Source organism: Mobula birostris, chromosome 22 (assembly GCF_030028105.1).
Source record: "Mobula birostris isolate sMobBir1 chromosome 22, sMobBir1.hap1, whole genome shotgun sequence".
NCBI lineage: Eukaryota > Metazoa > Chordata > Chondrichthyes > Myliobatiformes > Myliobatidae > Mobula > Mobula birostris.
The window spans coordinates 14,598,142-14,618,078 of NC_092391.1; the positions used below are offsets into that span (position 1 = coordinate 14,598,142).

Below are 19,937 nucleotides of genomic sequence, written 5' to 3' on the forward strand. Positions count from 1 at the left end.
GAGGCAGTATGGTAATTGAGCATAACTTGGGTGCCAGGACGAAGGGTGCAGTAGGAAATAGCAGAGCAGGACAAAGTCCCAAGGTCAGATGGTACATAATTTCAGGTGAGTTAAGAGGAAATGAGGCACAGATATTGGTTTATTATTGTCACATCAGTTTATTATACATTGGAAAACTTGTTTTGCAATCTGTCCATACAAATCAAACCATAAGACCATATGGTCTTTCAGCCCATCAAGTTGTAAGATTTAAGAGACTACTGGACAGGTATATGGAGGAATTTAAGGTGAGGGGTTGGTTATATGGGAGGCAGGGTTTAAGGGTCGGCACAACACTGAGGGCCGAAGGGCCTGTACTGTTCTATGTTCTATGTAAGTCTTCTGCCATTTTCCTTCTCAATTCCATTCTCCTGCCTTCTCCCTGTAACCTTTGATGTTTTGAGTAATCAAGAACTTATCAGCCTCCACTTTAAATATACTCAAGGACCTGGCCTCCACAGCCGACTGTGACAAAGAATTCCTCAGATTCATTTCCTCCCCCCGCCCCCGGCTAAAGAAATTCCTCCTCGTCTCTGTTGTAAATGGAAGTCTTTCTAGTCCAGGGGTTCCCAACCTTTTTTAATGCCGTGAACCAATACCATTAATCAAAGGGTCTGTGGAGCCCAGCTTGGGAACCCCTTCTCTCGTCTGAGGCTGTGCATCTGGTCCTAGAGTAACAGTGCATTGAGCTAGAAAAAGGTAAAACAATAACACTGCAGAAGAAAGCGTAAAACCTACCAAAAGTGTGCAGTGCAGGTAAAGGATAAGGTGCAAGGTCATAGTGGGGTAGATCGTGAGACCAAGAGTCCAACTTGTCACACAGGAGTCTGAGGCCAAGACCCCACCTTATGGAACAAGAGTCTGATAACAGTGGGACAGAAGCTGAGCTTGACCTCGGTGGTCGTCCCTTCAGACTGTTGTGTCTTCTGCCCGATGGGAGGGTGGGATATTTCATGATGCTGCCTGCTTTGCAGAGGCAGCGAGAAGTATAGACAGAGTCTGTAGTGGAGAGGCTGGTTCCCATGGTGTGCAGGAAGGTAGTGGCTTCAAGCACGTAGAGTGAATATTAAATGTGGCTAAGGGAGGTAAAGCTTTGGGTGGGGGGGGGTGGAATTTATCTTGCGGCTGCCGGATGCACAGGTAGATCAGTATAGGTGGGAAGCCTATCTTTTGGCAGGTGAGCCTATCCAGTCTGATGGGGCAAGCTGTAAGTAACCCTCCGTACGCCTGTGAGCACTGAGCCTGCCCGCCATTACTGAAGAGAAGTCCGGATGGAATAGCAACCCCCTCGGGGAGGCAGTGGTCACCCATCTCTTTCCGGACTGTGGATTAGCTAGAAGGGCGTGGGTCCTTTTCGCCTTGGTTCGTCCCAAGCAACTGTGGGACAGAGGACTCCAATCTGTGGGCTGTTCCCGGGGTCACACAAAGACCCTCGACTCAGTGAAAGGCTCCCTTCACCTGCTCGGAACTTGATGGTCTTCCTGCACGTTGAGATACCAGTAAGGAAATGCCGTTGGCTGGCACGGTCCAGACTGCAGGAGGACGTGCTGATGGACCCACTGAAACGCTGCGTAGCCAAAGCAAAGGCTCCATGGCTAAGGACCCCAGTCTGTCTCCTTCCACTGCCCATGAAGGGGCTGAGTGGGGAAGGTTGAAGTGATTTATCATCCCAGGTGGCAGTAGTGTGGTTTTTAAAAAATGATGTTACCTCTTATTAAAAAAAGAAATGCTGTTTATTCATTTTTTAAAAAAAGCAAAAGTTTATTTTGGAAATTTGAAAAAAAAAGGGGCTGTTGGATTGAGATTCTGTAGGTGATGGAAATCTTGAGCAACACACCAAATGCTGGAGGATCTCAGCAGGTCAGGCAGCATCCGTGGAGAGGAATGAACAGTTGATGTATTGGGCCGAGAAAAAGAAGGGTTCCTTTCCGGTCCTGATGAAGGGCCCCAGCAGAAAATGTCGACTGTTTATTTCCCTCCAGAAATGCTGCCCGACCTGCTGAGCCCCTCCAATATTTTGCGTGTGTTAACTTGAGCTGATTCATTGTCTGAACCTAGAACAAGTTGGAGGAGAGGCAAACCCTAGGCTGGAACTCTGCCGAGACACGGGCCGGGCCTAATTACCTGATGTCAGTAGTGGAATCATTGAGGTAATTTGTAGGTGCTTATCTGTTTGCTAGATATTGACTACGTCTCTGGTCTGGTGACGTTTCAGAGAGAGGCGCGTTCCATCGTAATTAGTAAAGGTGGTACATTTGGGGCTGCATCCTTCGAGAGATATGGGGCAAGAATTTGTTACTGGAATGATTCAGTTCTGGTGACTGTGTGTAAATTTAGTGTGGCATGGTATTGTAGTGGCTACCACAATGCTTTACAGTACAGGCGATCAGAGTTCAATTCCTGGCACTGCCTGTAAGGCCTGATTTATACTTCTGCGTTAACTTGACGCCGTAACCTACGCAAGTGACTTACATGCGTTGTGAGCATTTATACTTGTGTGTTGGTGTGTCTGTGTCGCTCTGCAATTCGCGCAGGTTACGCATGCGCACACACCTGCCCGTGCAAGGCTTCATGGTCATGGTAGTCTTTCTCGGGGTAAACAAGCAGTGAACATCTTTTTCGTGAAAGCGAGATGTGTCCTCCATAATTTCGGAGGTCTGTAAAGCTTTATGGAAAGCATTGCAGCCAGAGTTCCTTTCCTGCTCTTCAGTCGCCCAATGGGAAGCTATTGCAGCGTAGGAGGAAATGCGATGCTACCAAGCTGACCAATCACAGCTGTTGCGTTCTGCGTTGCCGCGACGCGCGGTTACATTCTGGGAGAGGTGACCAATTGGGAGTTTTCTGGGCGTCGTGGTTTGAAGGGCTTATTCCACTTCACGCTGTAGTTTAATAACAGTAACTCAAACCAGTTTGGCTGGAAAGGAGAATATGGTCTCTGTCATGACTTGTAGTAAACTAGGGTGATGAAAGTGTGTTGTGATTACAGCATGTTCCCATGACGATAATCTTCCTGAACAGGAAGGCTGGTGTCCACCTTCGTACAGTTTACATGCTGGTCATTCAGATTTAAATTTGTCACATGTATCAAAATGCAGTGAAACTTGTCACTTGCCTTAACAATCAACACAATCTTGGGATGTGTTGGGGGCAGCCTGCGGGTGTCACCACTCATACTGCCACCAACGTAGCATACCCACGAAGCTCGGCAGAACGCAAGAAGCAACAAAACAGTAACAGCAAAACAAGCCCCTGTTCCTCCCTCCCACCCACGTACGCGTACAGGACTCCACTTCCCAGGCTTCGACTTCAAACTTCCAATCAACCCTTGGGTTCCGATCTTCAGTATCCACCCCTGGACTAGCTGACGGTGGGACGCTGAACCCTAGACTCCAACTCCAGGCGCACTGACCGACCAGCCCTTGTGCCGCCTGCTCACACAGATGTCCGATCCTGGGGCACCCCGACACCCTTCCTCACCTACCCATGTCGCTGGCCTTTGAGCACCTAGCGGAGGCCGTAACTTTGGACGTCTTTCGTCATCTGTTCGCGTCACTGGCCTTCGAGCGCGGAGCAGATGCCTGGACTGTGGATCGCCTTCGTCACTCGTCCACGTTGCCGGACTCCGTCTGTCCTTCACCTGTCCGTGTCACTGGATTTCGAGTGCAGAGCAGAGGCCTCCACATCTTTGATCCTAATGTGGTTGGGTGCTTCCAGGATGCTGCATCGGCAAGTTTGTGGCGCTGGAAGCTCATGGCAGGGAGAGTTTTCTTCCTTCTACCGTCTGCGTGAGATGATGGGACTTTTGAGAGACTTTGAGACTTTTTTTTTACCATGCCCATAGTCTGTTCTTTATCAAATTACGGTATTGCTTGCACTGTTGTAACTATATGTTATAATTATGTGGTTTTTGTCAGTTTTTCAGTCTTGGTCTGTCTTGTGTTTCTGTGATATCACACTGGAGGAACATTGTATCATTTCTTAATGCATGCATTACTAAATGACAATAAAAGAGGACTGCATGTCCTCATAATCTAATTTAATTTAATCCCTAATCTGACTACTAACTCCTCTTGGTCCCCTAAACCATCCCTACAAACTTAAAAGTTTTGTGGCAGCAGAACGGTGCAATACATAAAACATAACAGGTGGTTCAGTTTGATAGGTCAAATATGATGGCAGAATATAGTATTAATGGTAAGACTCTTGGCAGTGTGGAGGATCAGAGGGATCTTGGGGTCCGAGTCCATGGACACTCAAAGCTGCTGGGCAGGTTGACTCTGTGGTTAAGAAGGCATACGGTGCATTGGCCTTCATCAATCGTGGGATTGAGTTTAGGAGCTGAGAGGTAATGTTGCAGGTATATTGGACCCTGGTCAGACCCCACTTGGAGTACTGTGCTCAGTTCTGATCGCCTCACTACAGGAAGGATGTGGAAACCATAGAAAGGGTGCAGAGGAGATTTAGAAGGATGTTGCCTGGATTGGGGAGCATGCCTCATGAGAATAGGTTGAGTGAACTTGGCCTTTTTTCCTTAGAGCGATGGAGGATGAGAGGTGACCTGATAGAGGTGTACAAGATAATGAGAGGCATTGATCGTGTGGATAGTCAGAGGCTTTTTCCAGGGCTGAAATGGCTAGCACGAGAGGGCACAGTTTTAAGGTGCTTGGAAGCAGGTACAGAGGAGGTATGAGGGGTAAGTTTTTTACGCAGAGAGTGGTGAGTGCGTAGAATGGGCTGCCAGCGACAGTGGTGAAGGCAGGTACGATAGGGTCATTTAAGAGACTCCTGGACAGCTACATGGAGCTCAGAAAAATAGAGGGCTATGGGTAACCCTAGGTAATTTCTAAGATAGGGACATGTTTGGCACAGCTTTGTGGGCCGAAGGGCGTGTATCGTGCTGTAGGTTTTCTATGTTTCTATAATATCTATGTGCAAAAAGAGGGGAAAAAATAACAAAGTTGTGTTCATAGCTATTCAGAAATCTGATGGCAGAGAAGAAGAAGCTGTTCCTAAAATATTGAAGGGGTCTGTCTGGAAATGGTCTGTAATTTCTCACTCTCTTTGTGCACTCTCTTAGATCGAGGAGGTTCCTGGTGAGCAGACACAAGATGACTTGGCCACTGATGATGTCATGATCCTTGACACGTGGGACCAGGTGAGGTTAACTGTGGACTTGTTCATATTCTCCCCCCCTGCCCCCCCCTCCCCCCACATGGGGCAGACTTTGAAAGGTTCTTCAGAAGCGAAAAGCTTCGGATTTGCTCTCTGGGTCAAATGGGGCACCAACTGCGAACTTGGAGCAAACAAGATCTGATCCCCTGTCAACACTGGATCTGCCCCTGTCACAGACTGCCCTGTTCTGGCAATGCAAGAAATTTTAAAAGCAATATATCGGATATTGATTAAATCAGGAGGATCTGTTTGCATTGAGGAGTAACACAGGTTGGTTACTTGAGTACTTGCCTCAAAAAGTCCATTGTATAGCTTATGCATTTTAACATAAAAGGATCATCTGCTTAAAGTTCAGTGGCATGTGGGGTTCATATCTGCCAAGAATTCAACAGGTCATGTTGTTAACTACTGTGTTTTCTCAACATTGACTGCAGAGGTTTCAGGAATGAGTGATTTCAGCTGTAGGATTATTGTGGGGAAACAGGGATTGTCCCCCTAAAGAGGAAGATCTGGTTGAAGTAGAGATCAGGACTGGAAGATGAAGAGGGGAAAATCTCCCCAGTGTAGAGTTCAACAAGTAGCTAATGGAGGTTTGAAACTTTAGTAGCAGGGGTGGGGTGTATCCAACACGAGATATGAGGAGGAACCTCTTTCACTCATCACTATGACTTGGACCGGGAAGGCATTGGTGGAAATGGAAGTGGTCAAGATCAATGAAATTAAAACCATAAGGCACAGGAACAGAATTAGGCCACCTGGCCCATTGAATCTGCTCTACCATTCCATCATGGCTGATTTATTATCTCTCTCAACCCCATTCTCCTGCCTTCTCCCCATGACCTTTGAGGCTCCTTACTGATCAAGGCCCTATTAGCCTCTACTTTAAATATGCCCAGTGAATTGGTCTCTACAGCAGTCTGTGACAATGAATTCCACAGATTCACCACCCTGTAGCTAAAGAAATTGCTCCTCATGTCTGTTCTAAAGGGATGTCCTTGTGTTCTGAAGCTGTGCCCTCTGGTCCTAGACATTTCCACTCTAGGAAACAATTGGATAGAAGAGATGTTGGAGAGGGAAGGTGAGGGCTGTTCTATTCGGAGCCAGTGGTGATGACAGTCCATAAACTATAACTTGTCCTTTGTGACGTAATATCTGATGTCATTCACCCAAATTGGGAAAGATGTACAATAACAGAACAGATTTCCTATCACCAATTTAAATCCTGCCCACAAATAAAATAACTTGCTTTAGTTGCAGTACCATATTTCTGTTCCAAAGGGCTGGTCTCCTACGAGGACCACAGTTCATTATTGAGGTGATGAAGAAAATTGACTGTACATTCAATGTGAATGTTGCAATGAAATATCTCGGTTAAACTTCTAGAGAAGATCATGTTGCAAGAACCAACATTGTCTGTATTGCTTTTTTTTCCCCAAGTTCAAGGTGACCTATCTCCAGAGCAAATGGTTGGACTACAGGTGGGGCACCTTTTCATAGTAGTCATAGTCATAATTTATTGATCCCGGGGGAAATTGGTTTTCGTTACAGTTGCACCATAAATAATAAATAGTAATAAAACCATAAATAGTTAAATAGTAATATGTAAATTATGCCAGGAAATAAGTCCAGGACCAGCCTATCGGCTCAGGGTGTCTGACTCTCTAAGGGAGGAGTTGTGAAGTTTGATGGCCACAGGCAGGAATGACTTCCTATGACGCTCTGTGTTGCATCTCGGTGGAATGAGTCTCTGGCTGAATGTACTCCTGTGCCCACCCAGTATATTATGTAGTGGATGGGAGACATTGTCCAAGATGGCATGCAACTTGGACAGCATCCTCTTTTCAGACACCACCGTCAGAGAGCCCAGTTCCATCCCCACAACATCACTGGCCTTACGAATGAGTTTGTTGATTCTGTTGGTGTCTGCTACCCTCAGCCTGCTGCCCCAGCACACAACAGCAAACATGATAACACTGGCCACCACAGACTCGTAGAACATCCTTTTAAATTGCAACTAATTGCATTTTTAGGTCCAAAAGACCAAGTCGAACTGAAAGCTTTTGTGACTCGATATGCTGAAGGGCCTGTTACATTGCAGTCTGTCTTAGTCTTTGTTTATCTCCCTCCTGGTACCTGAGGTAGCATTCTTTTTTTGTTTGTTTCAGTGGGCTCTGATATTTGATGGTGGGGACCGATTAACAAGTGTTAGGCCATAGAAAAGTACAGCCAAATACGAGCCCTTTGGCCCATGATGTCATGCCAACTTTTTAACCTACATTTTCTCTTCTCCAGGTCTTCGTCTGGATTGGTAATGATGCACAGGAAGAGGAAAAGTCAGAGGCTCTGGCATCAGGTGAGGACTTTGGGATCACTTTGTTTCCCTCGTGTCCATCTCTTGGCGCAGCCCTAGTGGAATGAGGGGTTGAGGTCATGGGATCAGCTGGAGGCCAAGTTGCTGGGTGACGGCCTGATTGAATTCACAGGGGGTAAAATGGTTGCTGTGGAGAAGACAGTGTGCATCTGGGAAGCGGTGAGACTGTGGTCTGCTCTGAATGTTCCCTACTTAGAAGGGTGTTGAAGGAGATACGAGTTTTGCCACAGCAAAATCTCTCCGCTTGGAAATATGCAGCCAGTTCCAATGGGTTAATCTAGAACAGGGGCTCCCAACTCTTTTTTTAATGCCACGTACCATTACCGTTAAGCGAGGAGTCTGTGGAATCCAAGTTGGGAACCCCTGCTCTAGAGATTTGAGTTCTTTGTGTGGAGTTCGCACATTAACGTAGAACAGATGTGGGAGGGATCATTGACAATGCTATGGGTACGTAGTGCTCCTGATAAATATTTGATAAATAGCTAGTGTAGCATCTATTAAATAAGATGATTTTTTTTTTGGAGTTTTTCTCATGACTTGGGTAGGGAGTCTCTCTTTCAGTGTTGAATAGTGCCAAGTCAGGTGTGGTATGGTACTTCCCATGCCAATGAAAGGAGACCTGCTTCAGCCCCCATGCATGGTGGTCACGTCCTGAGTCTTGCTACCTCCTAATGTGGGTGGAAAAACCTTCAGGCACTTCGTCTTTTCGTGTATATATAAAAAAAAGTGAATTGGGCAGGCTGAGGACTAAATATGGTCTTGGTGGACAGTGTGGCTTTTTCTTGCACAAGGACCTTGTGGGTTGGAACACTTCAGCCGATCGACCAGCACACGTCTGCAAACACTTAGCTCTCACTACTTCCCACAATGGCCCCCTGAGACCTGGGGTATTGCAAAATGATATGTGGTTCTGTAACCTTGAAGACCATTAAACCTTTGTGAAACATTCTGTGGTTGGTGGTGCGAGAGGCATTGTATTTGTATGTAGCCCTTGCACAGACCAGAAACCCACTTGTCTCGCCAAGGATGGATCAGATGGGTTACTACATCCCAGTGCGGCCTCTGTGTGCACCTTGTCTTTAGAACAGAGCATGGGAGTAGGCCCTTTGCCTCAATGTTGTGCTGAATGAGTGAAGCTCGTAACCAAACACTTAACAATGTACAGTGTCCATATCTTTCCATTCTTTACACATTTGTGTGTCTATCAAAGAGCCTCTCGTCCATCTCCATCTTATTACACCTCTGTTACCAATCTTGTCAGTACATTCCAGGCTCCCAACACTGTGTTAATAAAATAAACTTGCCCAACTCATCTCCTTCAAGCCTGCCCCCAGACTTAAGAACATGCCCTCTACCCTAGTATTAGACATTTCACCCCTGTGAGAAGGAAGCCAGCAGTCTACCCGATTTGTGCTGCTTGTACGATTCTATTGGGTCTCCTTTCAGCCCTCTCATTCTAGAGAAAACAACCCCAAGTTTGTCCAGCCTCCTGCTCCAGGCAGCATGCTAGGAAACTTCCTCCATACCCCTCCAAAACCTCCACATCCATCCTATAATGGAATGGCCAGAAAGGAATACAACACTCCAGATGTGACCTCACCCAGAATTTTATAAAGCTACAACAAAGCTTCCTGACCTTTGAACTCAATGCCTTGACTAATGAAGGCAACTGTGCCGTATGCCACTCCTAACCACGGTCGACCTGTGCAGTTACTTTCGGGGAGCTGTGGAATTCGGGCCCCAAGGTCCCTCTGCTCATTAACATTATGCTGTCATTTACGTTTGATCTCCCAAAGTGCAACATTTCATATTAAGCCAGATTAAACTTCTGATCTGCTTCCTGCTGTACCACTTGGCAATCTTCTGCACCATCCACAACTCTCGGCAGCTGCTTTCACTTTGCATTGTTACCTGGTAACGCTGGAGTCCATCTGAGCCATGGGGTTCAAAATGTGACACACAACAACCCCAGTCCTCTATTTGTTTCCCTGTAATTTATTATCTTCCTCTGCCCATTAATACCCACTGCTCAATTCGACACGAGGCAATCTGCAGCAGTAAATAACTGACCTGTGTGTTGTGAGGCTGTGGGAGGAAATCTGAAATTTCCCTTACCACTGGTGACTCCCTTGGTGCGTGCAAGGTAGCACTCAAGTCCCTTGTAAAAGAGTCTCTGCTTCGGGAATCCCCTACTCTGCAACATCGGTAACCACAGAAGGTGGTTAGCCGCTCGCTGTGAGCGCAGCATTGTTGCGCAAGCCGTATGTTAGACGCTGTAAAACTGAGATGTAACTGAAGAGTTGGGAGTGGAAATGGAGCACGTCTGCACAGCTCCCTGTCCTTCACTTCCGGCCAATAGGCAGATAAAAATCTCCTGCTGCAGCTAAGTGTAAATTGGAGAAGATCCCACAGGTTGCAATCTCGGTCTCTGTTGTTCAATCCAGTTTGTTCAAAGTACATGTGTGACACAGCAGGGTCTTTTAAGACCCTATTTTAAGAGACTCTTAGATAAGTACATGGAGCATAGGAAAATGGAGGACTGTGGGGCAGGGAACTTCTAGGCAGCTTCTAAAGTCGGTTACATAGGCGGCACAACGTTGTGGGCAGAAGCACCTGTAATGTGCTTTAGATTTCTATGTCACCATATACAGCCCTGAGATTCACTTACTTGCAGGCATTCACAGTAGAACAAGGAACTGCAATAGAATCAATGGGGGAGAGGGGGAGAGCTACATACAGACTACAAACAATGTGCGAAAGACAAACTGCAAGCACAAAAAACAATAATTACAATAACTGAATAGTAGATAAAATATACTGAGAACACGAGTTGTAGGGTCTACAGGGATGTAGGGTCCTTGTAAGTGAGTCCATAGATTGTGCTCGGAGTTGTGGAGAGTGTAGTTGTCCACACTGGTTGAGGGGTAATAACTGTTCCTGAACCTGGCGGTATGGGACCCAGGGCTCCTGTACCTCCCCCCAAATGGCAGCAGCGAGAAGAGAGCAGGGCCTGGATTGTGGGGGTTCGCGATGGCAGAAGCTGCTTTCTTGTGAAACCGCTCCTTGTAGATGTGCTCACTGGCGTGTCTTAGTGAGCTGAGATGTTCATAGGTGTGGCCGCAGAATGGGGGGCCGTAAGGGGATCCTGCGAACGTGTGCTGGGTGAAGCAAGCCCGTGCACCTTGTCCCCAGGTAGATCATGGCTCCGGTGAATGAGCTGCCAACAGCTCAAGTCACAGTTTTGCACAAAACAGTGAAGTTGGCGCCCATCTCCAGTTTCCACCGCTTTGTCCCACTTCAAATCAACTTTATTATCATGCGGGGACGGCGGATCGGTAGTGGAATGCCTTACAGTGCCTACAATCGAGGTTCGATACTCACTGCTGTCTGTAAGGAGTTTGCTGTTCTCCCCATGACCATGGGGGTTTCCTCTGGGCACTCTGGTTTCCTCCCAAATGCCAGAGACAGGGATTTGTAAGGGTTAGTAAGTTGTGGGCGTGCTATGTTTGCGCTGGAAACACGGTGACACTTGCGGGCTTCCCCAGCACATCTGTGGACTGTGTGGGTCATTGAAACAAATGACGCATTCTGTTCTATGTTTCAATGTGCACGCAACAAATAAGGTTAATCTTTACAATGGAAAACTTATTTGTCGCAATATCACAGACGCATGGGTACAGCCAACAGCACAAAGTATAAATTGTACAAGGGAGAGAGGAAAAATGGTCTGTATCACATGTCCCTGGGAGCACACAGGTGTAGTGTTTAGGCTTCCATTGCTGAGGTAGGGTTGGGGTCCTATAGGTCATTGCGAGAACCTGATGGTTGTCAGCAAGTAGCTGTTCTTGAACCTGGGGGTGTGGGGCTTTAGGCTCCTGGACCTCCTACCTGACAGAAGCAGTGAGAAGAGAGCATGGTTGGGGTCCTTGATAGTAGATGCTGTCCTGGGTCAGCATCTCCAGGAAATTGTCAGTGGTGGGGAGAGCTGTGTCCACAACTCTCTACAGCCTCTTGTGTTACCATGTGCTGGAATTGCTGCAACCAGTTATACAACCATTACTTTTAAAGATTAGATTAGATTGAGGACACGCAGTCCTCTTTTATTGTCATTTAGTAATGCATGCATTAAGAAATGATACAATGTTCCTCCAGCATGATATCACAGAAACACAAGACAGACCAAGACTGAAAAACTGACAAAACCCACATAATTATAACATATAGTTACAACAGTGCAAGCAATACCATAACTTGATAGAAGAACAGACCATGGGCAGGGTAAAAAAAAAAACCTTGCGAAGTCTCTCGCAAGTCCCAACATCTCACGCAGATGGTAGAAGGAAGAAAACTCTCCCTGCCATGAGCTTCCAGCACCGCAAACTTGCCGATGCAGCATCCTGGAAGCACCCGAGCACAGTCCGACTCTCAGTCCATCCAAAAACTTCGAGCCTCCGACCAGCCCTCCGCCACCGAGCACCATCTCTGCTGAGCACTTCGACCCCAACCCCGGCTGCCAGCAACAGGCAAAGCCGAGGATTTGGGGCCTTCCCCTCCGGAGATTCTCAATCGCACAGTAGCAGTGGCAGCGAACCGGGCATTTCAGAAGTTCCTCCAGATGTTCCTCCGTACTTTCTCACATCTGTCTCCATCAAATCGGGATTGTGCACGGCCCCTATTTAACAAATACGATATAATTTCACTGGAGAGGCAGCGCACGCTTCGTTGCATCGCCATCTTCTCCTCCCTCCCTTCACTGATAAAGGTTTTCACTACTTGTCATGTACATCAAAATATGAGTCATACGTCAGACCACAGTCCAAGAATGTACTGGGGGGGGGGGTTGCCCGCTTGTGTTGCTATGCTTCCAGTGCCAACATAGTTTGTGCACAACTTGCTAACTCCAAACTGTATGTCCTTGGAATGTGGGAGGAAACCAGAGCACTCAGAGGAAACCCACGTGGTCACAGAGAAGGTGCACAAGCACCTTACAGTGGCGGGAATCGAATCCCTATTGTGGTGCTGTAAGGTCACTGGTCTGAGTGCTACTGGTACCATGTGACCCAGTACTACCTGTCGCATGGTCGGGTGGTGGGCGACTAAACCAGCTCCCCCACCAGGCTTGCCTGGTGAGGAGGGTGGCTAGGCTCCCTGCAGGACGAAAAACAAGACCTGTCAAAGGGCGGATGAACCCTCTGGTTGGGTCGACGGCCATCTAGCAAGCACGTGCTGTGAAGCGCGGAAAGGGCAGCCCTTGCATCGAAGCTTGGTCTGGCCATTCACTGCAACAGAACTTCCCCCAGCCGATTTGGACCCCACCATGCTACTGGATCTGGGAGGGGATGTTGAGAGGGTGGGTCTGGACCTGTACAACCCCCTACTCACCTAAAATCCACTCACACGCACGCTGTTCCTTTCTGAGGAGTGGGATATCCCACCCCACTAACTGACTGAAAGGAACAATCATCATTCTATGGGATGGATAGCCAGAGAGAGAGAGTTGTAAAGTATCGGACTAATCGGCATATCACAGAAGTTACTTTTTTTGGTGGCCTTGAGATTCGAAGGAAGTAGAGAAGCCGGCCTATTTCATGAGTTAACGTGAAATTTGTTTGGTAACTGATGTTCTATTTTTTTTTTTCCCCCTTTCTTGCAGCTAAAGTTTATATCGAGACTGATCCAGCCAACAGGGATCGGCGGACACCCGTTGTGATCGTCAAGCAGGGCTTTGAGCCTCCGTCATTTACAGGCTGGTTCCTCGGCTGGGATTATGATTACTGGAGCGTGGATCCTCTCGAGCGGGCCATGGCGGACCTTGAAGTGTCATAACTTGCCAGGCGCATTGTCCGTACTTCACACTTTCATTCTCGCTTCGCGTGGCTTTGGATGCGGGGGGTCGGGGGATGCGGACAAAGGTTTTGTCAGCCAACAGCGCTGCTTATTCCTCACATTTTTAAAGAAATTTGCTGTGCAATATTTAGGCCACGCACGGGCACTTGTTAAACACATCTTATGCTTCCCGAATAAAGGTTGCAAAGTTTGGAGCAGATTGGGATCTTGTTTCTGTTGGGTTGATTTGAGTTTGACGTTAATGTGTCAGTGGTAGTTCTGCAAAAGGAAAATGCATAACTCTTACTTGTAATGTTCTAAAGCACTTTCTGCCCGGTGATGTTCGTGTTATTGCAATAATGCAGGAAACGGGCCAGCTAACTTATGAAATGTAAGACATCAACAGCAGCAAACAGGAACATTGAGTGCTATTGGTTGAATGAAGGCTATATATTCAATAAAATTTTGGAATGTCTGAAATCATTATGGCTGTTGCGTCTGACTAAAGCTGAGCCGCACAGAAGCTGTAGCTGTGAATTTTAAGTGTTTATTCATAGAGCAGACGTCCAGGAGAATGCAAGAGAATCTCACTCTCCGAACACAATGTTTTTGTATTTTTTCAACTCTAAGATGACAATAAACGACAGCTTCAGTTGCTCTGTTCACCTACTTGTACTTTAACATTTTGAATATAGTTGGATAAATGTACAGAATTATGTATTTACAATGGTGGAACTTCCTACCTAGCAGAGAGTATTCAATACAGCTGTCTGTTCCAAAAGCCAGACACCTAAAATACACCCCCTTTTGTTCAGTGTCGAAGGATACGCTACTAAGCAGAAGGTTAAGTGATTACCTGACTGGCAGACCACAGTACGTGTGCTTGCAACACTGTGTGTCCGACAGAGTGATCAGCAGCACTGGGGCTCCACAGGGGACTGTCTTGTCTCCCTTTCTCTTCACCATTTACACCTCAGACTTCAACTACTGCACAGAGTCTTGTCATCTTCAGAAATTTTCTGATGACTCTGCCATAGTTGGCTGCATCAGCAAGGGAGATGAGGCTGAGTACGGGGCTACAGTAGGAAACTTTGTCACATGGTGTGAGCAGAATCATCTGCAGCTTAATGTGAAAAAGACTAAGGAGCTGGTGGTAGACCTGAGGAGAGCTAAGGTACGGGTGACCACTATTTCCATCCAGGGGGTCAGTGTGGACATGGTGGAGGATTACAAATACCTCGGGATACAAATTGACAATAAACTGGACTGGTCAAAGAACACTGAGGCTGTCTACAAGAAGGGTCGGAGCCGTCTCTACTTCCTGAGGAGACTGAGGTCCTTCAACATCTGCCGGACGATGCTGAGGATGTTCTACGAGTCTGTGGTGGCCAGTGTTATCATGTTTGCTGTTGTGTGCTGGGGCAGCAGGCTGAGGGTAGCAGACACCAACAGAATCAACAAACTCATTCGTAAGGCCTGTGAGTTGTGGGGATGGAACTGGACTCTGACAGTGCTGTCTGAAAAGAGGATGCTGTCTAAGTTGCATGCCATCTTGGACAATGTCTCCCATCCACTACATAATGTACTGGGTGGGCACAGGAGTACATTCAGCCAGAGACTCATTCCTCCGAGATGCAACACAGAGCGTCATAGGAAGTCATTCATGCCTGTGGCCATCAAACTTTACAACTCCTCCCTTGGAGGGTCAGACGCCCTGAGCCAATAGGCTGGTCCTGGACTTATTTCCTGGCATAATTTACATATTACTATTTGACTATTTATAGTTTTATTACTACTTATTATTTATGGTGCAACTGTAGTGAAAACCAATTTCCCCTGGGATCAATAAAGTATGACTATGACTATGAAAAAGCTCTGTCTTGATCTGTGCCTTAAGTGGCAGGAAACGGTACACTTTCACAATGTGCTAATGACAGGAACACTCATCAAATGCCTCTCCCTACATAGTTGTAGTGGGACAGAATCAGAATGGCCCACACCTACATAGACATAGGAGCAGAATTAAACCATTTGGCCCATCGAGTCTGCCCTGCCATTCCATCATGGCTGACTTACTATTCCTCGTAACCTTTGACACCTATACTATACTAATCAAGAACCTGTCAATCTCTGCTTTAAATGTACCCAACAGCTTGGCCTCCACAGCCGTCGGTGGCGGCGAATTCCACTGATTCACCACCACCTGGCTGAAGAAATTTCACCTCATCTCTGTTCTGAAGGAGCATCTGTTTATTCTGAGGCTATGCCCTCTGGTCTGAGACTCCCTCCTCTGTAGGAAATGTCCTCTCCATGCCCACTCTTATTCTAGGCCTCTCAGTATTTCATAGGTTTCAATGAGATTCCCTCCACCCCTCCCCCTTCTGAGCTCCAAGGAGTACAGGCAGGGCCATCAAATGCTCCTGGTATGTTAACCCTTTTGTGCCTGGGATCACTGATTGGTTTCAATAGTCGCAAAGCATCAGTTGGAAGTTAAATTGTGTGCGGGTTTTAGAGTCAGAAATGTGACAGGTCTGTGGGCCCACCATCCAGGCTGAACATGGGGCCCACCCAGCCAATCCCAGTTGCCCATGTTTCGAAGAAACCGAAGATCACCAAAGGTCTCACCTGGACTGTACCCACTGGCTTTGCGGCAAAAGAGCAGGGCAGCATCCCTTCCACCTCAGGCGACTGAAGAAATTCGGCATAGGCCCTCAAAACCTTCTTACAGGGGCACCATTGGGAGCTGTATCACCACCTGGTCCTTGATCGCTGGGCACTGCAGAGAGTGGCACGGACAGCCCAGTGCATCTATGGATGTGAACTTCCCTCCATTGAGGACACTTACAGCAGCAGGTGCAGAAAGAAGGCCTGGAAGATCACCGGCGACACCAGTCACCCCACAATCACAACCGCAGTATTAAAGCCAGGACCAAAAGGCTACTGGACAGCTTCCTTCCACAAGCCATTAGACTTTTAAATTCAAATGCCTGTACATTGCAAAGGAGGCATAACACAAAGAGTTTTACTCCCTCACGTTGCAAGATTTAAATACATTCTAATTCTAATCCTAACTTATTTCCAGAAGACTAGTTCTCATTTCTGTTAATCCATAATAATGCTTTCCATAATGTCATAGCTCCACAAAAGAACATATTACAGTACAAGCCCTTCAGCCCACGATTTTGTCACGACCTTTTAAATAACTCTAAAATTAATTTAACCCTTCCCTCCTCACGGTAAGATAGCAGCATGTCTGGGTTGAGCAACCTCACAGGGGCCATCCAGAGGTGCTTTTATCTTTTTTTAAATGTGTATCTTTTTTTAAAGATCGCAAGGCACTGCAGGACATTAAGAACTTTTAAGTAGAGCAGGCCTACCCCAGCTGCGAGTTGCTTTTAGGTGGAGGAGCTGGACGGTGTAGACCATGTTACTGCCTGCTACAGGAAAGCATCAGAGTCGGTGTGTGAAGGTGGTGTGCAGTCCAGCGAGTGATTACCTCGGATGTTTCTTTTGTAACTGCAAGACCCTGTTGGACATTGGCAATGTAAAGTGCTGCAAGTCCATTTCCCCTGTTTATCGGTGCGACAGGCGGCAGGGAAGCTGCGTGGCCTCAGCTGTAGCGAGGACTAGGCCTCGAGCCGTGGGCTTGCTTGTTGCAGCAGTCCAGGAGAGGAGATGCCAGAGGCGGTGTAGCACAGCGTCTATGCTGGGTTAGGGGCTGGGCACTTCCTGTTGGTGGTGCCATCCAGTGTTTGATTGATGGAATGACAAGCTGGATTGAAAACATGCGTGCGTGCATTCATCTGAGAACTGCTAGTTCTTGCTGATAATACCCAAGCACCATCAATAATTTACAGGACATGTTACTCAGGGAATTGGGATATATATGTCTTTTTTTGTGTGATTGTATGTTTACTGCTATCTGAGATGTGCCTTGTGATGTGTATGACTGTTGGTACTGTGTTTTGTATCTTGGTCCCAGAGGAATGCTGTTTCATTTGGCCGCATTCATTTATGGTTGAATGACAATTAAACCTGGTCTTGATCTACATAACTATCCATTTTTCTATCTTATACGTGGCTATCTAAATCCCCTTAATGTATCTGCCTCTGCAACCACCCCTGGCAGGGTGTTCATAAACCCACCAATCTCTATGTTTCAGCTGATGTTGGCCATACTTTCCTCCAATCACCTTAAAATTATACCCCCTTGTATTTAGCTATTTCCACCCCGGGAAAGTCTGACTATCCTTTCTAACTAATCCTCACATCGTCCTGTGCATGTCTATTAAGTTACCTCTCATTCTCCCTCATTCCAAAGAGAAAAGCCCCAGCTCGCTTCATCAGGCATACCCCCTAGATCATAAAAATGAACCCCAACAATGGCTGTTGGTGTATTTTTTGAAGCATTACTACTGGGACTGCCGATTGCCATTCACAAACAAAGATGAAGTAATCTGTGTTTTTGAGCGAGGACTTAAACGTTCACTGTTAACAGGTGGTGGAATTGCAGTGGGATTTTTTTCTCCAGAGGGCCATAATTTAATGCATCAGCCAACTGCGACGATAACAACCATGTGGCTCTCCCTCAGTGCTGCACCAGGGCGTTGGCCCATAATGCGCTGGTGTCTTGGGACCTCAACCCAAAGTTGGACTGTTAGCCACTGAGCCTCGGCTGACACAGTGAGTGGTGAAGGAATAAACAGGTCCAATCCACCAAACTAGGCTCAGCTGCTTGGGTGAGCAATGTCCCAGATGGCAAGAGGTGTTTGGCACTGCAAAACCTGAAATTCTCCTGAGTTTTTGAGTTGGGAGGCTAGAGTGGCTTATTGTCAGTCTCCTTTTGGTGTACTTGCCAATCAAGCAGTGGCCAATCTCCACAATGAGATACAATAGTTCAAAGTAAATGTATTATCAAAGTGGATATATGTCACCATGTACAACCCTAAGATTCATTTTCTTGCAGGCATACAGTAAATCCAAGGATAGTTGATTTAGTGAAAGACCACACCCAACAGGATGGACAAATAATGAATGTGCAAAAGACAGTCAACTGTGCAAATACGATCAATCACTCAGTAAGCAAATAAGCAATAGAATTTGAGAACATGAGATGCAGAGTCCATGAGTGTTTCCATAGGTTGTGGGAATAGTTCAGTGATGGAGCGAATGAAGTTGAGTGTAGTCATCCTCTCTGGTTCAAGAGCCTGGTGGTTGAGGGGTGGTAACTGTTCCTGAACCTGGTGGTGTGAGCCCTGAGGCTCCTGTACCTCCTTCCTGGTTGCAGCAGTGAGAAGAGAGCACGGCCTGGGTGGTGGGGGTCCCTGATAATGGAAGCTGCTTTCCTGTGACAACACTCCATGTAAATGGTGGGAAGGGCTTTACCCATGATGCACTGGGCTGCATCCACCACATTTTTGTAGGATTTCCCATTCAATGGCATCGGTGTTTCCATACCAGGCTGTGGTGCAGTCAATCAATATACTCTCCACCACACATCTATAGAAGTTCTGCTAGTGGGTGGTGAATCTGTGGAATCCATTGCCACAGGTGGCTGTGGAGGCCAAGTCATTGGGTATATTTACAGTGGAGCAGCAAGTCACAAGCACAAGAGATTCTGCAGATGCTGGAAATCCAGAGCAGCACACACAAGATGCTCGAGGAACACAGGTCAGGCAGCATCTATTGAGAAGAATGAACAGCCGATATTCTGGGCTGAGAACATTCATCAGAAGGGGAGGTTGACATGCTCTTGGTTAGTAAGGATGTCGAAGGTTAGAGAGAGAAGACAGGAGAGTGGGGTTGAGTGGGAAAATAAATCAGGCCTGATCAAATAGTGGAGTAGATTCAATGGGCTGAATAGCCCAATTCCACTTCTTAAAATCAGGTTTATTATCACCAGCATACGTCGCGACATTAGTTGACAGTGGCAGCAGCACAAAGCAACACATAATAATAGAGTAAAAAACTGAATGACAGTATATATAAAATTTAAATAAGTAACACAAAAATAGAAATAAAAAAGTAGTGAGGTAGTTTTCCTGGGTTCAGTGTCCATTCAGAAATCAGATGGCAGAGGGGAAGAAGCTGTTCCTGGATCATTGAGTGTGTGCCTTCGGGCTCCTGTATCTCCCTCCCTGACAGTCACAATGAGAACAGGGCACGTCCTGGGTGATGTGTCCTCAACGGTGGACTCCGCCTTTCTGAGGCACTGCTCCCTGAAGACGTCCTGGATCTGATGTTAGCAGATTTCATGTCACGTGCTGGTGATAAAGCTGATGGTGCGCATGATAGAGCTGACTAAGTTAACTGTCTGCAAGCTTATTTCGATCACGTGTAGTAGACCCTCCCTTACCATACCAGACGGTGATGCAGTTAGCCAGAATGCTCTCCGCAGCACATCTGTAGAAATTTGAGTGTTTTTGGAGACATACCAAATCCTCTCAAGCTCCTAATGAAATACAGCCGCTGCTGTGCCTTCTTTGTAGCTGCATCGATATGTTGGGTCCAGGTTAGATTGTCAGTGATA

General features: G+C 46.8%; 1 protein-coding gene across 4 annotated transcripts in view; it reads left to right on the top strand.

Moving 5' to 3' along the window:
- LOC140186150 (gelsolin-like) overlaps positions 1-13,888 on the top strand; it is a 98,218-nt gene extending 84,330 nt beyond the window's left edge. For all 4 annotated transcript variants that reach the window (XM_072240070.1, XM_072240071.1, XM_072240068.1 and 1 more), the window contains 3 exons: positions 5,117-5,194; positions 7,504-7,564; positions 13,236-13,888. In XM_072240070.1, the coding sequence (XP_072096171.1) occupies positions 5,117-5,194; positions 7,504-7,564; positions 13,236-13,408 (312 nt within the window). In that variant the 3' untranslated portion in view covers positions 13,409-13,888. The remainder of the gene's footprint in view (positions 1-5,116; positions 5,195-7,503; positions 7,565-13,235) is intronic.
- The last annotated feature ends 6,049 nt before the right edge of the window (positions 13,889-19,937 follow it).